An 18,223-nucleotide genomic window follows, 5' to 3' on the forward strand; every position below is an offset into this window, starting at 1 on the left:
AATGAACTTGCTGGGCTAGATGGATGGAATTTGAAGCGCCACCACTTTTGGGGAGCACCAGTTGCCAGCAATGTTCCCTCTAACCCGTGGAGTCTTGTGAGCAAAAAGTCTACTTGGTGAGCGCAATGTTCCCTCTAAGCTGTGAAGTCTTGCGAGCAAAAATTCTACTTTGTGAGCTCCTGGCATTAAAGCTGTGAGTGAGCGATTTGGCTGCCGCATAAATTAGTTTGCTTCGGAGCCAGCCTTCCTGAGCTAAGACAAAAACGTGTGAGCTGGAGGCTAAAATACTGTGAGCTAGCTCACAGTATTTTAGCCTCCAGCTCACACGTTTTTGTCTCAGCTCAGGAAGGCTGGCTCCGAAGCAAACTAATTTATGCGGCAGCCAAATCGCTCACTCACAGCTTTAATGCCAGGAGCTCACAAAGTAGAATTTTTGCTCGCAAGACTTCACAGCTTAGAGGGAACACTGGTTGCCAGTGGTCTTTTTCACTAGAAGAGTCCCTGTTCCTAAAAAAGTTCACATCCTTTAAATAGAAATGCCCCAAATTAAACCCCCCACCAGCTCGAAATCTTGCTTTTGTGGCGCGGGTGGGGGGGGAGGATGTCTTAGGCTGTGGAAGGTCAGTAGTTCAGCAGTTCAAGACCCCGGTGCAGCAAGACAGGGTGAGTTCTCTAGTTCTCTGTCTCTAGTTGAGTTCTCTGTCTCTAGTTCCAGCTCCTGCCAACCTAGCAGTTCGAAAGCAAGAAATTGCAAGTAGGTAAATAGGGACCACTTCGGTGGGAAGGGCACAGCGTTCCGTGCGCATTGGTGTTTAGTCATGCCGGCCACATGACCACGGAAACGTCTTCGGACAGCGCTGGCTCTTCGGCTTTGAAACGGAGATGAGCACCGCAACCCCTAGAGTCGGATTCGACTGGCTTTCGAGCAAGGGAACCTTTACCTTCACCTTTTATGCGCCGCCTGGCTTGGCCTCGCCCTTGCCCTGAGGATCTCTTGTGCGGAGCCGGCTGCGGTGACTGAGTGGGGCGGGGAGGCACCCTGCACATGCTCAGAGGAACGGGACTGCCGGCTCGATGGGTCGGGGCTGAATTTTGGCACCCCAGGTTTCCTAGTGAAAACCCCTGTTTTGGAAAGACCGCACGGCTGGTTGTGCAGGAGGCAGGCGAGCCCGAGAGGATCAAATTCCCTCTCCTAACCCCAAGCTCAGGCCCTCCCTCTCGGCTTTGGCCCCTCCCCAGCGCCGATCTCTCCATATTCCCCCCCCCCATCACCTTTGCAGCCTCTCCAACATGAGCGCGGCTGCGGTTGCACTCCTGGTCCGCTGCGCCCTCCTTGGGCTCCTGGGGTCCGCCTGGGGGGTCTCCTCCGCCCCCGAAGAGGAGGAGAAGGCGGCGGCCGGGGCCGGGGGGGGGGGACCCCCAGCCGGCCAGCCGCCAGAGCTGCCCACCGTGGCGCTGGCCATCCTGGCCCGCAACGCCCAGCACTCCCTGCCTTATCACCTGGGGGCCCTGGAGCGCCTGGATTATCCCAAGGAGCGCATCTCCATCTGGTAAGGTGCCAGGTCCCTGGGGGCGGCTTGGGACTCATGCAATGTGCCCTCTAAGCTGCGGAGTCTTGTGAGCAAAAATCCTACTTGGCGAGCTGCTGGCCTTAAAGCTGTGAGCAAATAATTTGGCTGCTGCATCAGTTAGTTTGCTCTGGCGCCCCCTCCTTTTCCATCCTGAGCGAAGGCAAAAATGTGTGAGCCGGAGGCTCAAAAACTGTGAGCTCGCTCACACTAGCTCAGCTTAGAGGGAACACTGCTTGGGAGGGCCAGTTGGGTCGGGGGAGCCTTGTGGAACAATGGCTTTCCAGTAAGGGGGTGTGTGTTAGTGGGGAGGGGGATGGAATCTGGGCAGGACTTCGTGGCTGTGGCTGGTTTGGGGGTACAGATGGCGTTTGGGGTAGCTGGGAGACCCAGACTGTAAGGTGGAGTTGGCCGGTCCACCAGCAGGGGATTGGGGGAGGGGGAGAGAGTGGCTAGATCCAGGTTAGGCAACTCCTGGAGATCGGGGGATGGAGTCTGGGAAGAGCAGGGGCCTAATGCCATTGAGTCCCCTCCTCCAAGACATCCATTTCCTCCAGGGGAGCTGGTCTGGAGATGAGCTGTGATTCTGGGGGATCCCCAGGTCCCACCTGGAGGCTGGCATCCTGCTAATGTGGGGTGTCTCAGTCCCCTTGTTTCGGGAACTGGCGAGGTTGGTCACAAAACTTTTATTTTTGGATATAATATCACATTTAACATTTACTTTCCCGTCACAAATCCCCACGTTTCCCTTCCCTCCCTCCCTCTCTAATGGCTTCCCGCGGTGCTCTACCCGACTTCTCTTTACATTTCTTATACTTATTTCAACATTCTAAATTCCATTACTAGATAACATTTCTGTCAATATTGTTCTAAATACAATAAGCTGCGCTTTAACATCCCAGTGGGAACTGGCGACGTGAGTCTTGGATCACCAGGCTTTATCCCGGAATAAGTTCTTGCATTCCCCGAAACGCTTGTGGAGTCCGTGCTCCCTCTAAACTGTGGAGTCTCGTGAGCAAAAATTCTACTTGGTGAGCTCCCGGCGTTAAAGTTGTGAGCGAGCGATTTGGCTGCTGCATCAATCCGTTTGCTCTGGAGCCCTCCTTCCTGAGCTAAGGCAGAAGTGGGTGAGCAGGAGGCGAAAAAACTGTGAGCCTGGCTCACACTAACTCAGCTTAGAGGGAACACAGCCGTGGACTCCTCTTTGTTTTGCTGCTGCAGGCTAACACTGTTTAAAGAATAATTTTTTGCCATCGAATTGCAGCCGATTTATGGCGACCCCCATCGGGTTTCCAAGGCAAGAGACATTCAGAGGTGGTTCGCCACTGCCTGTCCCTGCATAGTAGCCCTGCTATTCCTTGGTGGTCTCCCATCTGAATACTAACCAGGGCCAGACCTGTTTATCTACCAAGATTTGGCAAGATCAGGCTAGCTTGGGGGATCCAGGCCTGCGCTTCTTATCCTCTTGCCATAATAACCTCCAAGAATGGGCTGCAGTGTGAAACACTGGAATCTCTGTGCACATTACAATCAGGGTCTGTTGGGAAGTGTGACTTGGGAATCCCCGTAAACTCTGCTTTCCATGGAATGTGGGAATGTGTAGTTGGGCACTGTGTGAGTGCCGGCCTGTGTAAAAGTTTGGGGTACTTTGGGCCAGCTGGTCTGTGTCTGCATGATTCAGGGGTGTCTTGTTCAGTATCCCTATGAGCATGATTCCCGCACGATTTCTGTACTGATTGGTTGTGGGCAATGCTCTCTCTAAGCTGTGGAGTCTTGTGCGAAGAAATTCTACATTATGAGCCACTGGCAGTAAAGTCGTGAGTGAGCAATTTGGCTGCTGCATAAATTAGTTTGCTCTGGAGCCCATCCTTCCTGAGCTAAGGCAAAAAATGTGTGAGCCAGAGGCTAAAAAAACTGAGAGCTAGCTCACACTAACTCAGCTTAGAGGGAACACTGGTTGTGGGCGTCAAGCTTTGAGGTACTCAGTCAATGCGCCCTCTAAGCTGTGGAGTCTTGTGCGAAGAAATTCTACATTATGAGCCACTGGCAGTAAAGTCGTGAGTGAGCAATTTGGCTGCTGCATAAATTAGTTTGCTCTGGAGCCCTCCTTCCTGAGCTAGGACGACAATGCGTGAGCTGGAGGCTAAAAAACTCTGAGCTCGCTCACACTAACTCAGCATAGAGGGAACACTGCTCGAGAGTTTGTCTAAAATGCGATTTCTGGAGAAGGGAGTGTTATGTTTTGCTGGGTGAGCTGTGTTGCCTAGAAAATCGTTACACTTTTGAGATATGTTTTGGGAACATAAAACGACCTCCAGTTTGGCAGCTGAGCTGGCAAAAGTCCTTCTGGATGCAAATGGATCGGATCAAAATGACTATTGTTTTCCCTTTAATGGGCTCCCCCCTTTGAGTCAGAATGTTCTCTTCTAAACATGAGGCCTACCGTCAGGGCTCTTTTTGTAAAAAAGCCCAGCAGGAACTCATTAGCATAACAGGCCACACCCAACAGCAGAAACTCATTAGCATATTAGGCCACACCCCTGACAGCACAGCTCATTAGCACATTAGGCCGCACCCCCATGTTACCAAAAGTGTGGTCATCCAGCCACACCCACCTTTTGCTTGTTATTCTGTTTACCTTGTTTGTTGTCAAAACCCAGGGCCTTTTTGTAGCAGGGACTCCTTTCCATGTTAGGCCACACACGCCTACTGTAGCCAATCCTAATGAGTTCCTGCTGTTGGGTGTGGCCTATTATGCTAATGAGTTCCTGCTGGGCGTGGCCAACTTGGGAGCCAGCCGGAACTCCGTTCCTGTGCGTTCCTGCCCAAAAATAGCCCTGCCTACCGTACTACACAGTGGATTGTGGCCAGAGTTTTTGCGATAGTGATCACTCGGCTGATCCTCCGATACAGACAGAATCCTCACATAGTTCTGATCGGACCTTTTTAGGAAGCCAACTGGGTCAGCATGCCAGGCTAGCAAGGCTTTTGAGTTAATGCCAAACTCTTCTTTGGGAAGACAGATGGAGACCCCTCCATCTTTGGGGATGGCGTTCCACATCCAGAGAGTTGTTCCAGTCGCCCTGCAGATTCCCCCTTCCTTCCAAAGGGTGCCAACTTTCCAGGACCTCTCTTCCCAGTATTCCCACCCGTGCCCATCTCCAGAGAGATCCTGGGATTCCCTTTCTCCTCTGTTCCAATACTTACTCCTCGAAGGCGTCTTTTACAGTCTTTTTCTATTAGCTTGTAGGAAACCTTACTCCAGTAGTATAAATCGTTTTTAAAGAGAGAGTGAATGAATTTCCATCTGTCTCGCAGATGAATCCAGTCCATGGTTGGCAGGATCCAGAGTTCCCAGCTCTGTTTATTAGATTGTTTCTGTTCTTCCGTTCCCTACTTTCGTCTCTCTTTTTTTTTAGGAGAGCCCCCCCCCCCCCAAGTGTAATGTTCTTGGACAAGCTGTGCCTGGCTTGTCAGAGATTGTTAAAAAGAGCAAGAATGAGATTTGTTTTGTTGGTCTTAATTGTAGATTGAGCAGGGACATGAGATGGGGGAATTGTCAGTGGAAGGAGAGCCAGTCTGGTGTAGTGGTTAGGAGCGCGGGCTCTAATCTGGGAGAACCGGGTGTGATTCCCCACTCCTCCACATGCAGCTGCTGGTGTGACCTTGGGTCAGTCACAGGTTTCTCTCAGAGTTGTTCTCTCAAGAGCGGCCCTCGAAAAGAGCTCTCTCAGCCCCGCCTACCTCACAGGGTGTCTGTTGTTGGGAGGGGAAGGGAAAGGAGATTGTAAACTGCCCTGAGACTCCTTCGGGTAGTGAAGGTGAATCCACTGGACTCAAATTTTCTTCTGTTTAAATGGCCACTGGCGTAGACAGCTTTAGAAGGGGATTAGACAGATTCGTGGAAGATAGGTCTATCAGTGGCTACTACCCATGGTGACTCAAGGGAACCTCCACATTCAGAGGCAGTCAAACTCTAAATCCCAATGCCAGGAAGCAACATCAAATAAGGCCTCTATGCCCTGTTGTTGGCCGTCCAGAGGAACTGGTTGTCCACTGTGTGAGACAGGATGCCGGACTAGATGGACCACCGGTCTGATCCAGCAGGGCTCTTCTGATGTTCTTATGAAGGCCTCAGCCTCTACGCCCTGTTGTTGTCTGTCCAGAGGAACTGGTTGGTCTCTGTGTGAGACAGGATGCTGGACTAGATGGACCACTGGTCTGATCCAGCAGGGCTCTTCTGATGTTCTTATGAAGGCCTCAGCCTCTACGCCCTGTTGTTGTCTGTCCAGAGGAACTGGTTGGTCTCTGTGTGAGACAGGATGCTGCACTAGATGGACCACTGGTCTGATCCAGCAGGGCTCTTCTGATGTTCTTATGAAGGCCTCAGCCTCTACGCCCTGTTGTTGTTTGTCCAGAGGAACAGGTTGGCCACTGAATGAGACAGGATGTTGGACTAGATGGACCCTCACTGGTCTGATCCAGCAGGGCTCTTCTGATGTTCTTACGAAGGCCTCGGCCTCTATGCCCTGTTGTTGGCCGTCCGGAGGAACTGGTTGGCCATGGTGTGAGACAGGATGCCGGACTAGATGGACCTCTGTTCTGATCCAGCAGGGCTCTACGGCCTCTTGTTGGCTGTCCAGAGGAACTGGCTGGCCACTGTGTGAGGCAGGATGCTGGACTAGATGGACCAAGGCTCTGATCCAGCAGGGCTGTTCATATGTCCTAGTGTTTTTAAAACAGCATCTGAACATTCACAAGTTACAAAGCCACCTTTGGGCTGCCCTTACAAATCGATGTTGGGGAGGAGTGCCAAGAAGCAGAAATTCCGCAGAGCGAAGGACTCTGGAAGAGAACATGAATGGTTCTTTGGCCACAAAGAGCTCAGTGCTGCTTGTAATTCTGTTGGGCTGCAGCTTCTGGAAGCGATAGGGACACGGTGGGGCAAGTCCTAACAGGTATTCAGGCGCATTCTGCTGCAGGTGCATGGCCCTGGGGGGCAGCCAGCTTCCTTGGAGAATCCAGGGCGTTACAGGGAAGGGATGCACAGGACTTTCTTCCGATGAGCGTGCATGGATCCTTGTTCGCAATTACGTACGTGCAGGTTGCTGTCGTCGCCGTCGGGACTCTCTTCAGACTGGGATGGTAATCCAGGCCCTGGTTTTAGAAGTGGTATAGAATGGGATCTCTCTACCTTCTGCTGTCCCACAAACTATGCAGATGGAGGAAGAAGAAGAAGAGGAAGAGGAGGAGGAGGAGGAGGAGGGCGGCGGGGAGGAGGGGGGGAGGAGGAGGAGGAGGAGATTGGATTTATACCCTGCCCTTCACACAGTGGTTTGCATAAACTGGACCACTGCCTTTGCCAACCTGCTACATGTGCCGTGGAAGCCACAAAATGGCCACCACGGGAAGCAGGCACGGACATTCACACAGAGGAGGCCCAAATGCTGGGGACAAGTGGAGTAATTTTTCAAAAAATAACCTGGGAAAGAGGAGAAAGAAAATAAAGCCAACCCTGCAGTAACAGCTGCTGCTGAAACAAGAACATTTTAATCTGCACAACCAATTGGATCTCCACTGACCAATCAGAAGCCCTGGAGCCCCACCTGGCCATGCTCACTTTCTAAACACACTTGAGGGGCACCAGGAAAGGTATCAATGGGTGTTACGACGCCCATGGGCACCATGTTGGGGACCCCTGCTTTGGTTGCTCAGTTATCCTTATGAACACAGGAGTCTAATTGATACCAAGTCAGGCTGCTGGGTTCAGTATTTCCTGTCCTGGCAGACAGCAGCTCTCCAGGGTCTCAAGCAGAGAAAGCTTTTTCTCAGATTTGCTACCGGAGGTCATTTAACTGGACATGTTGGGAACTGAGCCTGGACTAGACTGCTGAGCCAGGGCCCCTCGCCTTAGAAAGTAGGCACCCCACCCCATACAGCTTTTGTTTTCTACAAAGAGTCCAGGCCACAAGCTATAAATACATCCAGAGATGATGTGGTGGCCCTGTGGGAAACGAATGTGTATTTTCAAGCTATTGACCAGGGAGAGAGAAGGACATCAGACTGTAATTGTAGAATCTCTAGCCGGTGCTTAGAGAAATGTGCAGGGTTACTGCGGCTGAATGAGGGTTCATTTACTTCCAGATCAAACCTGCCTTTAGTGTTAGAAGCCAGCCTTGCCAATAACTTCATAAAAGTCTTCATGAGTATGGACTTTTACTAGACTGGCTCTGCCTTGTGCCATGCAATGCGTTTGGCTTGCAGATTTGATGATGACATCTTGACTTGATTTCAGGGCAGCTCAGTGGTGCCGCATAAGCTTTGCATGCAGAAGGTCTCAGACTCAATCCCTGGCGTCTCCAGGTAAAGGATCTTGGGGAGCAGGTATTGGGCATGATCTGCCTCTGCCTGAAGCCATAAAGACGAGATAAAGCTAGACTGGCTGATGGTCTGGTTTGTTTCGAGGCAGCTTCGTATGTTCATAGGTTGTAGGATGCAGCTTGCTTTGGAGAGGAGCAGTCAGAGAGTGTGCGTGCCCCCTTGCATGCAGATGGTCCAGCTTCATTGTTTTCCTTTCTGTTTGGTTGTCTTAATCATAGAGACAAGCAGGGGTCTGCAAAAAAACCAATAAAAAATTTCCCCTTAGGGGGATTAAAAAAAGAAGTAACCAACAAAAGCTAATGGCGGGTATAGTGAATTCACTAGTATATGGCTACCTATCGTATCATATCTAGTTTCTTAAGAGATAATACCGGAGGTAATAGACACTCTTCACCTGTGGTAAATAGAACATATGTTAATGCTAAGTTTTATGTTAATATAATATGTTAGTACTAAGTTTATGAAGGACAGAATAATCTCTTTTAAGCCGATGTATTGTGATTTGAATGTTCCCTTGTAAGTGGTCAAGCTGATTTATGCTAATGAGCTCCTGCCCCTCTTTTTCTACGAAATGACCCCTGGAGACAAAAATTGTCATAGAAAGAAAGAAAGAAAGAAAGAAAGAAAGAAAGAAAGAACAGACCCTCTTTGGAGTCAGGAAACAATTCTTACTTATCAGATGAGTAACTATTCACAAGTCTCGTCGAAGGCATTTTCTGCAGAAGCCAGCCTGGTGTAGTGGTTAGAATACTGGACTACAGTCCAGGATAGGGGTGTTGAACTCATTTGTTATGAGCCAGGAGATCCAGGCTCGAATCCCCTCTGTACCACAGAAGCTCACTGCGTGACCTTGGGACAGTCCCTCTCTCTAAGCCTCTCCTACCTTGCAGGGCTGGTGTTGTGAGGATAAAAACGGAAGGGAAAGTGATGTCGTAAGCTGCATTGAGGAGAAAAGTGGGCTATAACTGTCTACATAACTAAAATAAAGGCAGTCAGTGCTGAATTCTCTACCCATTAGACCACACCAGTACAAACTAGGAACCAAAGACTGATGGCAATACTCATCCTGGATGTCATCTTCTGGAGCTAGCAATTTGCCATTCCTCGGTCTCCGAATTTATGTTTGGAGCACTTGATTCATCCATTGTTTCTCAAAAGATGTTTGTCAGAGGGGTTCTTCTTTATATAGTAAAGCAATCTTTAGTGGATTGATGCAACGTGCCAAATGAGCCAGTGGGGAATTTCACATTACCCAGTTTCACCCGGTTTCAAGCCGGTAATGATCCGTTTTGAAGTGAACCGGTATAGGGCTGCCATTTCACACACGGCTTTCCCCTTCCGGTAAAGAGCTGGATCTGAAGCGGTTTGCCATTTCAGACTGCACCGCTTTTTCCTGCTTTTCCCCTGTCGTTTTTCGCCCGTGCGGACGATCTCCGGCTTTTTTTTTAACGTTCGCTTTAGAGCGCTATAGCGCTATAGCAGTATAACAAAACACCCCATGCATTCCAATGGGATTGAAACAATGCTATTCCGTTATAGCGTTATAGCGCTATAACGCTGTAAAGCAAACATTAAAAAAAAAGCCGGAGATTGCCCGCGTGGGTGAAAAAAGGCGGGAGAAAGCGCATCGGAACCGGGAGAGGGAACTGAGGAGTACTTGGAAGCGGTTGACAGGTAAAACGCTTCAGCCCCGTTTCCTAAACGGGACAGAAGCGATTGTGTATGAAATGACAAATATATTCCGGAAGGGAACCGGTTCTCAAACGGTTCTGTCTGTAATGACAGACCAGAAACCATTTGGGAACTGTTCCTCTTCCGGAATATATCGCCTGTCTGAAATTCCTCAGTGTGTTTGCTAACTGGTTTTGAATATTATAGGGAATCACTGACTCGTTTAGAAAAAGAGGGTATAATTGTAGGCGTTGCTTTCACTCCTATGTTGGTATTAAATTGAGCTTTTGTTGATAAGCCTGTTTGTTGAGAAGATACCCTCTCCAGAGACCAGCTTGAAGTGGTTCACAAAGCAAAATACTACAATAAAATCATAAAAATAGCAAGGAAATGAAAAGCAACCATAAAACCCAGGCAGGGTATAAAAACAGCTTAAACCCCAGCCAGGACTTAGGGTTACCATATTTTGAAAAGCAAAAAAGAGGACAAATTTCCTGACTGACTTCTTTAAACAAGTGATCACTATGACAAATCTCAAATACCCCTTCTATTTAAGCTGTGCTGATTGCTACTAACTAGAATATTCCTAACCTTCCAACCCCCAAAAGAAAACATTTTCATCTGTTTTTTAAAAGGAGCCCAAAAGAGGACAGACACACATACACAAAAAGGTCATGTCCAGTGTTCACCCTCTAAGTTGAGCTAATGTGAGTTAGCTCACAGTTTTTGAGCCTCTGGCTCACACATTTTTGTCTTAGCTCAGGAAGGACGGCTCCAGAGCAACCTAATTTATGCAGTCGGCAAATCGCTCACCCACAACTTTATTGCCAGTAGCTCACCAAGTAGAATTTTTGCTCACAAGACTCTACAAACTTAGAAGGAGCATTGGTCATGTCTAATGCTCCCTCTAAACTGTGGAGTCCGGTGAGCAAAAACCCTACTTTGTGAGCAACTGACCTTAAAGTTGTGAGCGAGCGATTTGGCTACTGCGTAGATTAGCTCGCTCTGGAGCCATCCTTCTTGAGCTAAAACAAAAAGGTGTGAGCTGGAGGCTAAAAAACTGTGAGCTAGCTCACGCTAACTCAGCTTAGAGAGAACACTGGTCATGTCCCCTATAAAGAGGACATCTGGTAACCCTACGTGAAAACAACCAATAGAAATGTTTTGGTCTGCAGTCTAAAGAGGAGTGAGGAAGATGCCAGGCGGGCCTTAAGGGGGAAGGGCTTTCCAAAGACAAGAAGAGCCCCTGACTTTGATTGCCACCTGCCTCTCATCTGCAGGTAGGGCACAGAGACCGGGTTTAGGAAGATAACTTTAATTGGCAGGCTGGACAGAACCCTAGTGTAATTAAAAAAAAACAAATCATAAACATTTCCCACCCTGCTGGGATTTGGTGTGTGCAGAGGAGAAACCACCCAGTCTTAGAGGTCAGGTCGCTTGCTGCTAGAGCAAGAAGTGGTTTCCTCAGTGTGGAGCCAACACGGTGCTTCCAGGACGTACATCCGCACATCCCTCAGGCTCTCAGAGATGCTGCAAAAGCACCTGGATGGCTGGATGCAGCCTCTGGCCCTCCAGTGGTACCCACCACCTCTGCCCTTGAAGTCACTCTTAGCTGTTGCTGTAGGCTTTGGGGTTCCCAACAAAAATAATGGGCAGTACGAAAGAAAGTCCTGTTTCATATAACATGTAATTATTTTATGGGATTTGCTGCCATGAGATGTCGTGGTGACCATTTGCTTAAGATGGTTTTTAAATGGGGATTTGCCACAGTCATGGAGAAGAGATCCACCAGTTGCTACAAGCCACCACAGCTGGAAATGGAACCTCCATGTTTGCAGGCATTATCTATATATCTAATAGCCAAGTTGCCCCCTGGTGTGCGGATACTTATTTCCGCACATCGGGGGCAGCTGGAGGGGAGGGAGAGTTTTGTGCACACGTGGGGCGGTCCCCAGGTGTGCACAAAAATCTAAAAATGCGATAAAGGTATCGGGGGGATACTTAAATCCCCCCAAAAGTGACAGAGCGTCCCCTGCGCATGTGCAGGGGACGCTCTGCAAACTCCCTGAACGCTGCCGCCGCTTGGGAGCGGGCTGCGAGGCCCGGGCGGCTAACAGCCGCTCGGCCCTCGCTTGGGAGCCGGGCGGGGGGAAGAGCGAGGCCTGGGCAGCTAACAGCCGCACAGCCCTCGCTTGGGAGTCGGGCGGGGGGGAACAGCGAGGCCCCGGCGGCTAACAGCCTCCCGGGCCTCGCTTTGGAGGTGGGCGGGGGGGGGAGAGCGAGGCCCGGGCAGCTTGCAGTCCCCGGAAACTGAGGTGGGAGGTGGAGCAGACGGGGGTAACTGGCAGGATGGGGGGGAACTTACCTCCTCCTGCTGCTTCCTCCTCTGCTTCAGAAGTGTGGAACTTCCCCCCCGCGAGTATCACGGGTCCCGCCCCTTGTATCTCTGAATATCTGATGCTGGAGAGCAACAGCCAACTAGTAAGGGGCAGGAGTTCCGTGCCCTACTTGTAGACCTTCCAAAGGCTGGTGGTTGGACAGTGTGGAAACCAGGAGGCAGGACGAAAGGGACCTTTGGCCCGATCCAGGGCTCTTCTCCGGTTCTTATGTCTTTTGGGTAAGATTGAACCAGGGAGTAACTGACTTCTGTTTTGTACCATGGATTCCCAGGTGTGTGACGGATCACAATGTGGACAACACAACAGAAATACTTCGGGAATGGCTCACCGCAATGGAGGGACACTACCGACACATTGAGTGGAGAGCAGAGGATGAGCCCAGGTGAGGCTGGACGGCTGGGTCGACCTTGCCGAATCACATAAGAATTTTTTTTTCCCCTAAGCGTAGATACAGAACAGAAGGAAGATCATATAGGAGAGGCAGTGTGGTTGCCGTGGCTGAACGGGATCAACTGCTGAAACAAACAAAAAATCCTTGTGCGGGACAGGGCTTCAGGAACCTTACTGATAAGGAACAGAGAGATAACAGGAGAGGACTCTCTCAAATAAATTTTAAGAACTGGTGAAAGTAAACTGGTAATGGGTGATGTTGTGATTGACGTTGTGACCACAGTCCTCCCAATAGGATAAACCTTCACCATTTTTAACTGTTGCTTGTCTCTTATAGCTCTTACGCTGATGAACTTGGACCCAAACATTGGAGTCATGAGCGCTTTGAGCATGTCATGAGGCTTAAGCAGGGAGCTCTGAATTTTGCCCGGGCTGAGCGGGCTGATTATATTTTGGTAAGACGATTCAGAAATTGGAGGGGCAGGGGTGGGGTGTGTGTGGGGGAACGGACACTACCTAAGGTTTCCTGGACTCTCTTCACAGCACTCTGTTTACTGGAACACACTTTGCTTTTCATCTGGCCTCCCTATTCCACTGCACAACCTCTTGTCTACTTCATTTCCTGTCCCTCCCAAGAACATCCTCCACAAACCTCTTTCCTTCTTCCCTAGGCCAGTTTGCCGCCTTTTGACATAGTCTTTCCCATCCTTCATAGGGTTTCTAACCTCCAGGTGGGTCTAGTAACAAATAAATATACACTGCAAAAACCTTTTAGCAAACTAATGTGTTCTATTTATGGTCATCATTTAGTAAAGTGCATAGTGTATCATTATTTCATCCTAGTCAGGTATAAGTATTCATTACATTAATAAGCAATAACATTCAATACATACCGATTGTTAACTACCAGACAATTTTGCATCAGTGTTTTAAAAGTCAAGCCTCAACGTCAACGGGAGTTCGTAGAAATATAAGCCCACTTCTCCTTGCATGAAGTCTTCCAAAAAGGGGGACAGCCTTCTTGTATGAATTTTTTTTGCCAGTCCTACAGAAGACTCATTGTTATGTATTCATTGTATGAAATGTAATGTTAAGCTTGAGACCAGCCAACTAGTAAGGGGCAGGAGTTCCGTGCCCTACTTGTAGACCTTCCAAAGGCTGGTGGTTGGACAGTGTGGAAACCAGGAGGCAGGACGAAAGGGACCTTTGGCCCGATCCAGGGCTCTTCTCCGGTTCTTATGTCTTTTGGGTAAGATTGAACCAGGGAGTAACTGACTTCTGTTTTGTACCATGGATTCCCAGGTGTGTGACGGATCACAATGTGGACAACACAACAGAAATACTTCGGGAATGGCTCACCGCAATGGAGGGACACTACCGACACATTGAGTGGAGAGCAGAGGATGAGCCCAGGTGAGGCTGGACGGCTGGGTCGACCTTGCCGAATCACATAAGAATTTTTTTTTCATTATCCAGCTAACATTCATGGACGGAGTACTCCTGTCATTCTCATGCAGCTGTCCCCCTTTTTGGAAGACTTCATGCAAGGAGAAGCGGGCTTATAATTCTACAAACTCCCGTTGGGGCTTGACTTTTAAAACACTGATGCAAAATTGTCTGGTAGTTAACTATCTGTATGTATTGAATGTTATTGCTTATTGAATGTAATGAATAGTTATACCCGACTAGGATGAAATAATGATACACTATGCACTTTACTAAATGATGACCATAAATTGGTTTGCTAAAAGGTTTTTGCAGTGTATATTTATTTGTTACTAGACTCTCCTAACACTGCAGCTCAGGTTCCTTCAACCTCCAGGCGGGGCCTGGAGATCTCCTGGAATTACCACTGATCTCTAGACCACAGAAATTAGTTCCCCTGGAGAAAATGGCCGCTTTGGAGGATGGACTCTGTGGCATCAAAGCCTGCTGAAGTCCCTCCCTTCCCCAAATCGAATCTGCACCAAAATCCTGCCTCCCCCAGGCCCCCCCCTCCAAATCTCTAGGAATTTCCCAATATGGAGCTGGCAGCCCTGCCCTTCTACCTCACCTGGCCATTGATCTTCCACTCCTGGAATTGCCATTTTCAGACTCTCAAAACCACTGAGTGAAGTTTTACTGCCTGTCTCGATGTTTTTTCCTGGGAGGGTGTGCAGTACCTCCCAGCCTCCCTCAGCTGGGCCTACTTTCCCAAGATGGCTTCCACTGAGGTAATATGTGTTTTCCTTAATCCCTTCCCTAGTTCACCGACACAGACAGCATCCTGACCAACAACCAGACTCTGAAGTTCCTCATGGCACAAAACAAAACTGTTATTGCCCCCATGTTGGATTCCCAAACGTACTACTCCAACTTCTGGTGTGGGATCACTCCTCAGGTAGGCTAACGGGAAGAGCTCTGTGTTTCATTTATTTATTCACGTCATTTATAGTCTGCCTGTCTCACTGAGACACAAGGCGTATGACACAACACCAGTCAGTGCGATCAGTAGAACGTGTGTGTAAAGTGCCATCAAATCACACCCGACCTCATAGGGGTCTCAAGGAAAGAGATGTTCAGAGGTGGTTTGCCATTGCCTGCCTCTGCCTTGTGACCCTGGACTTCCTTATCATAGATCATAGAATGTTAGTTTGGTGTAGTGGTTAAGTGTGCGGACTCTAATCTGGGAGAACCGGGTTTGATTCCCCACTCCTCCACTTGCACCTGGCTGGATGACCTTGGGCAAGCCATAACTCTGGCAAAGCTGTTCTTGAAAAAGAGCAGTTTCTGTCATGAGCTCTCTCAGCCCCACCTACCTCACAGGGTGTCTGTTGTGGGAAGGGAAAGGAGTTTGTAAGCCGCTCTGAGACACATTTGGGTAGTGAAAGGCGGGGTATAAATCCAATATCTTCTCTTCTTCTTCTTCTTAGAGTTGGAAGGGACCTTGCAGGTCATCTAGTCCAACCCCCTGCACTCTGCAGGAGCATAGCCGAAAGATAGCCCTACATACCTTCCCATCCAAGTACTAATCAGGGCTGATCCTGCTTACCTTCTGAGATTTGATCTGATCTGATCAATAGAATAAGATTTCTCGTAAGCGGAGTAATAGGACTAGGTTTACAGAAATCTGAAAACCATGCTAAAGTATTAGACATGATATGTTAACAACGCCAAATGGTGGAATTACATAGGTAGATAACAGTGTTGCAAGAGCAAGATAATACATACATACATACAGTGAACAGATAATATATACTACACAGTGTACCCCACAACCCTATTCCCTTTATTAAATCACCTTCTTGAACTACTGCAATTTAATATAGTCTTTTTGCCTTCATAATGGTGTCCTGAACAATTATGTTTTACATATTGGCAGAATGCAAGACGTGTGGGCATCTTTCTGACCTTTTGCAAGCAGAGTCACAAAGCTGATTGCCAAAGTCCAATTTCAGACTCTGTGAGTTAATGGGCTACCCAGGCCCAGTGCCGGCTCCCAGATATCTCTGGGTCTAACTCATGGTGCCATATTGTTTTAGTGGAGGATGTTTGTGCAGCTGTTTCATGATGTTCTGGCTCTGAGGTTTCACAGGTTTGTGGCCTGTATGTCGGGCTCCTCAGAAACCCAATGCCTGTCACTCTTAGCATCTTGAAGGAAAATAATGAGATCATGTGCCTTTCAACCATAATCTGGGACCGTGGGGCTTCCCCACCGGTCTCATCTAGTTATGAAAACCCTGACTTACTTAGCTTCAGCAAGGTTTCTGGATCATGTGCCTTCTCATATTCGGGGCCCATAACCTCTTCTGCTGCCTTTCCATGGCTGTAGGTCTTCCAAGACTTCTCTTTTGGTAATTCCAGCACTGTGCCGAGGTGGTAGAGCAAAGGTGTTTCCTGGTAGATTTCCTCCATCTTCTCCCAAGGCTGTGGATGTCTCCCTGAGGCACCTCAGCCTTATTTGAAAGCTCTGCAAGACCTGTGTGGTGTGGCTCTTATTGGGCAGGATCAAGCTCTTACTGGGGTAGTGATAGTGTAGTGTACTCAATAGCTGTCATTAAATGCCTAAACATGTATGCGAATCACCTCATAGAAAAGCAATGTTAAGCTTCGTCCTGGGCTAGGATCCTAATGCACCCAATCGCATGGCTAGCCCAGGAAGAACCGACCAATAGCACATCAGCAAGCTCCCTGAGCGGGAACGTTGATGATTGGTCCTTATGAAGACAATCTCATTGGTTGAAAATGTACAGTAAAGGCGTGGCTATATTAGCCGGGAGGGTTTAAAAAGGGAACTGCTTTAATGCAAAAGCTGTTCTGGCTATCTAATGTTGATCCGTGTTGGAGTTAGTTGTGTTTGAGTTGACGAATAAAGCTATCTCTTTACTGAATCACTCTCCGACTTCTTTGTTAAGCGAACGACTTAACAGATAGTGCTCATGCTGTGAATTCACAGTCTCAAATGTCTTTTGTGCACGCCACAGGGTTATTATCGCAGGACGGCAGACTATTTTCCCACCAAGAACCGGCAGCGTGTTGGATGCTTCCCGGTCCCCATGGTATTCGCTGCCTTCTTGATTGACCTCCGGAAGGGCGAGACGGCAAAGATGGCCTTTTACCCTCCCCATCCCAGCTATACCTGGCCGTTTGATGACATCATTGTCTTTGCATATTCCTGTCAAGCTGCAGGTGAGATCAGGAGGGAGAGGTTGATGGTGCTGATTGCAAACATTTTGGCATTGAACACATGAAGCCGCCTTGTACTGAATCAGAACCTTGGTCTGTCAGGGTCAATAATGTCTACTCAGGCAGGCAGCAGTTCTCCGGGGATCGTAGGGAGAGGCTTTCCCTTTTTATTTCTGGGCACAACTCCAGGTGCTGGTCTTGACCCTCAAAACCTTCTGTTAGTTAAACATCACCCCGGTTCATTTGAGAGTTCTCTGGAGGAAGGATCTTGGTACACAAAGGTGAAAAAGGTCCCAAGTCACTCGACTCTCACTAAAAACTAAATTCCCCTATCAACCAGTTAATTAATTAGGCCAGTTTGGTTACAACATACCTGGTTTGGGAACAACATACCTGAAGGACCACCCAGTTCCTATGGTCATCTTTGGAGTTCCAGCTTCAGGCGCTCCCACCTGCTGAGGTTAATTGTGTGGCAATACAGGAAAGGGCCCCAGAGCTCTGGAGCTCTCTCCCCAGGGAAAGTCATCTATCCCCTTCTGTTGCCATCTTCCCCCCATGGGTGAAGACGGTTTCATTCGGCATCCCCTCAGTGATCTCTCCTGGCTAACCAATGTTTTAAGTGCTGTTTTTATGTTTCGTATGCATTTTAACTCTCTTTTTAAACCAATGATGTGTGTCTGGGGGGTGATTGCAATGGTTTTAAAATGTGATTTGACCGTGTGTGCCTTAACTCGTTAGCTGCCTTGATGGCCCTTGTGAGGGCAGTGTCAGGCTCAGCAGCAAGTAAATCTCCACACACGTTTCCAAGGAAGCGTTATGCTTTATTAGATTACAAAACTGGTACCCTATCCACAGGATTATTGTTAGGGATAACCAAGGGGCGGAAACATCCCTAGACAGGACTTTTTTTGTAGGAAAATCCCCAGCAGGAACTCATTAGCATAATGGGTCACACCCAACAGCAAAACTCATTAGCATATTAGGCCACACCCCTGACAGTGCAGCTCATTAGCATATTAGGCCACACCCATGCCTTCCCTTGGCTTGCCCAGGCGCCCCATGACTGTGGGGCATCCGGGCAAGCTGGCCCTTGGACAGGCTGGGGAAGGTACGGGGAGGCATTTAAATGCCTCAGAGTAGCCGGGGGGG

General features: G+C 48.8%; 1 protein-coding gene across 1 annotated transcript in view; it reads left to right on the forward strand.

Moving 5' to 3' along the window:
* The first annotated feature begins 1,284 nt into the window (after window positions 1-1,284).
* CERCAM (cerebral endothelial cell adhesion molecule) overlaps window positions 1,285-18,223 on the forward strand; it is a 48,213-nt gene continuing 31,274 nt past the window's right edge. Inside the window, exons 1-5 of the mRNA XM_015410406.1 lie at window positions 1,285-1,550; window positions 12,291-12,401; window positions 12,747-12,864; window positions 14,655-14,789; window positions 16,873-17,077. Of these exons, the coding sequence (XP_015265892.1) occupies window positions 1,291-1,550; window positions 12,291-12,401; window positions 12,747-12,864; window positions 14,655-14,789; window positions 16,873-17,077 (829 nt within the window). The 5' untranslated portion in view covers window positions 1,285-1,290. The remainder of the gene's footprint in view (window positions 1,551-12,290; window positions 12,402-12,746; window positions 12,865-14,654; window positions 14,790-16,872; window positions 17,078-18,223) is intronic.

Source organism: Gekko japonicus, unplaced genomic scaffold (genome assembly GCF_001447785.1).
Source record: "Gekko japonicus isolate JY-2015 unplaced genomic scaffold, Gekko_japonicus_V1.1 scaffold1863, whole genome shotgun sequence".
In the NCBI taxonomy this organism is placed as follows: domain Eukaryota; kingdom Metazoa; phylum Chordata; class Lepidosauria; order Squamata; family Gekkonidae; genus Gekko; species Gekko japonicus.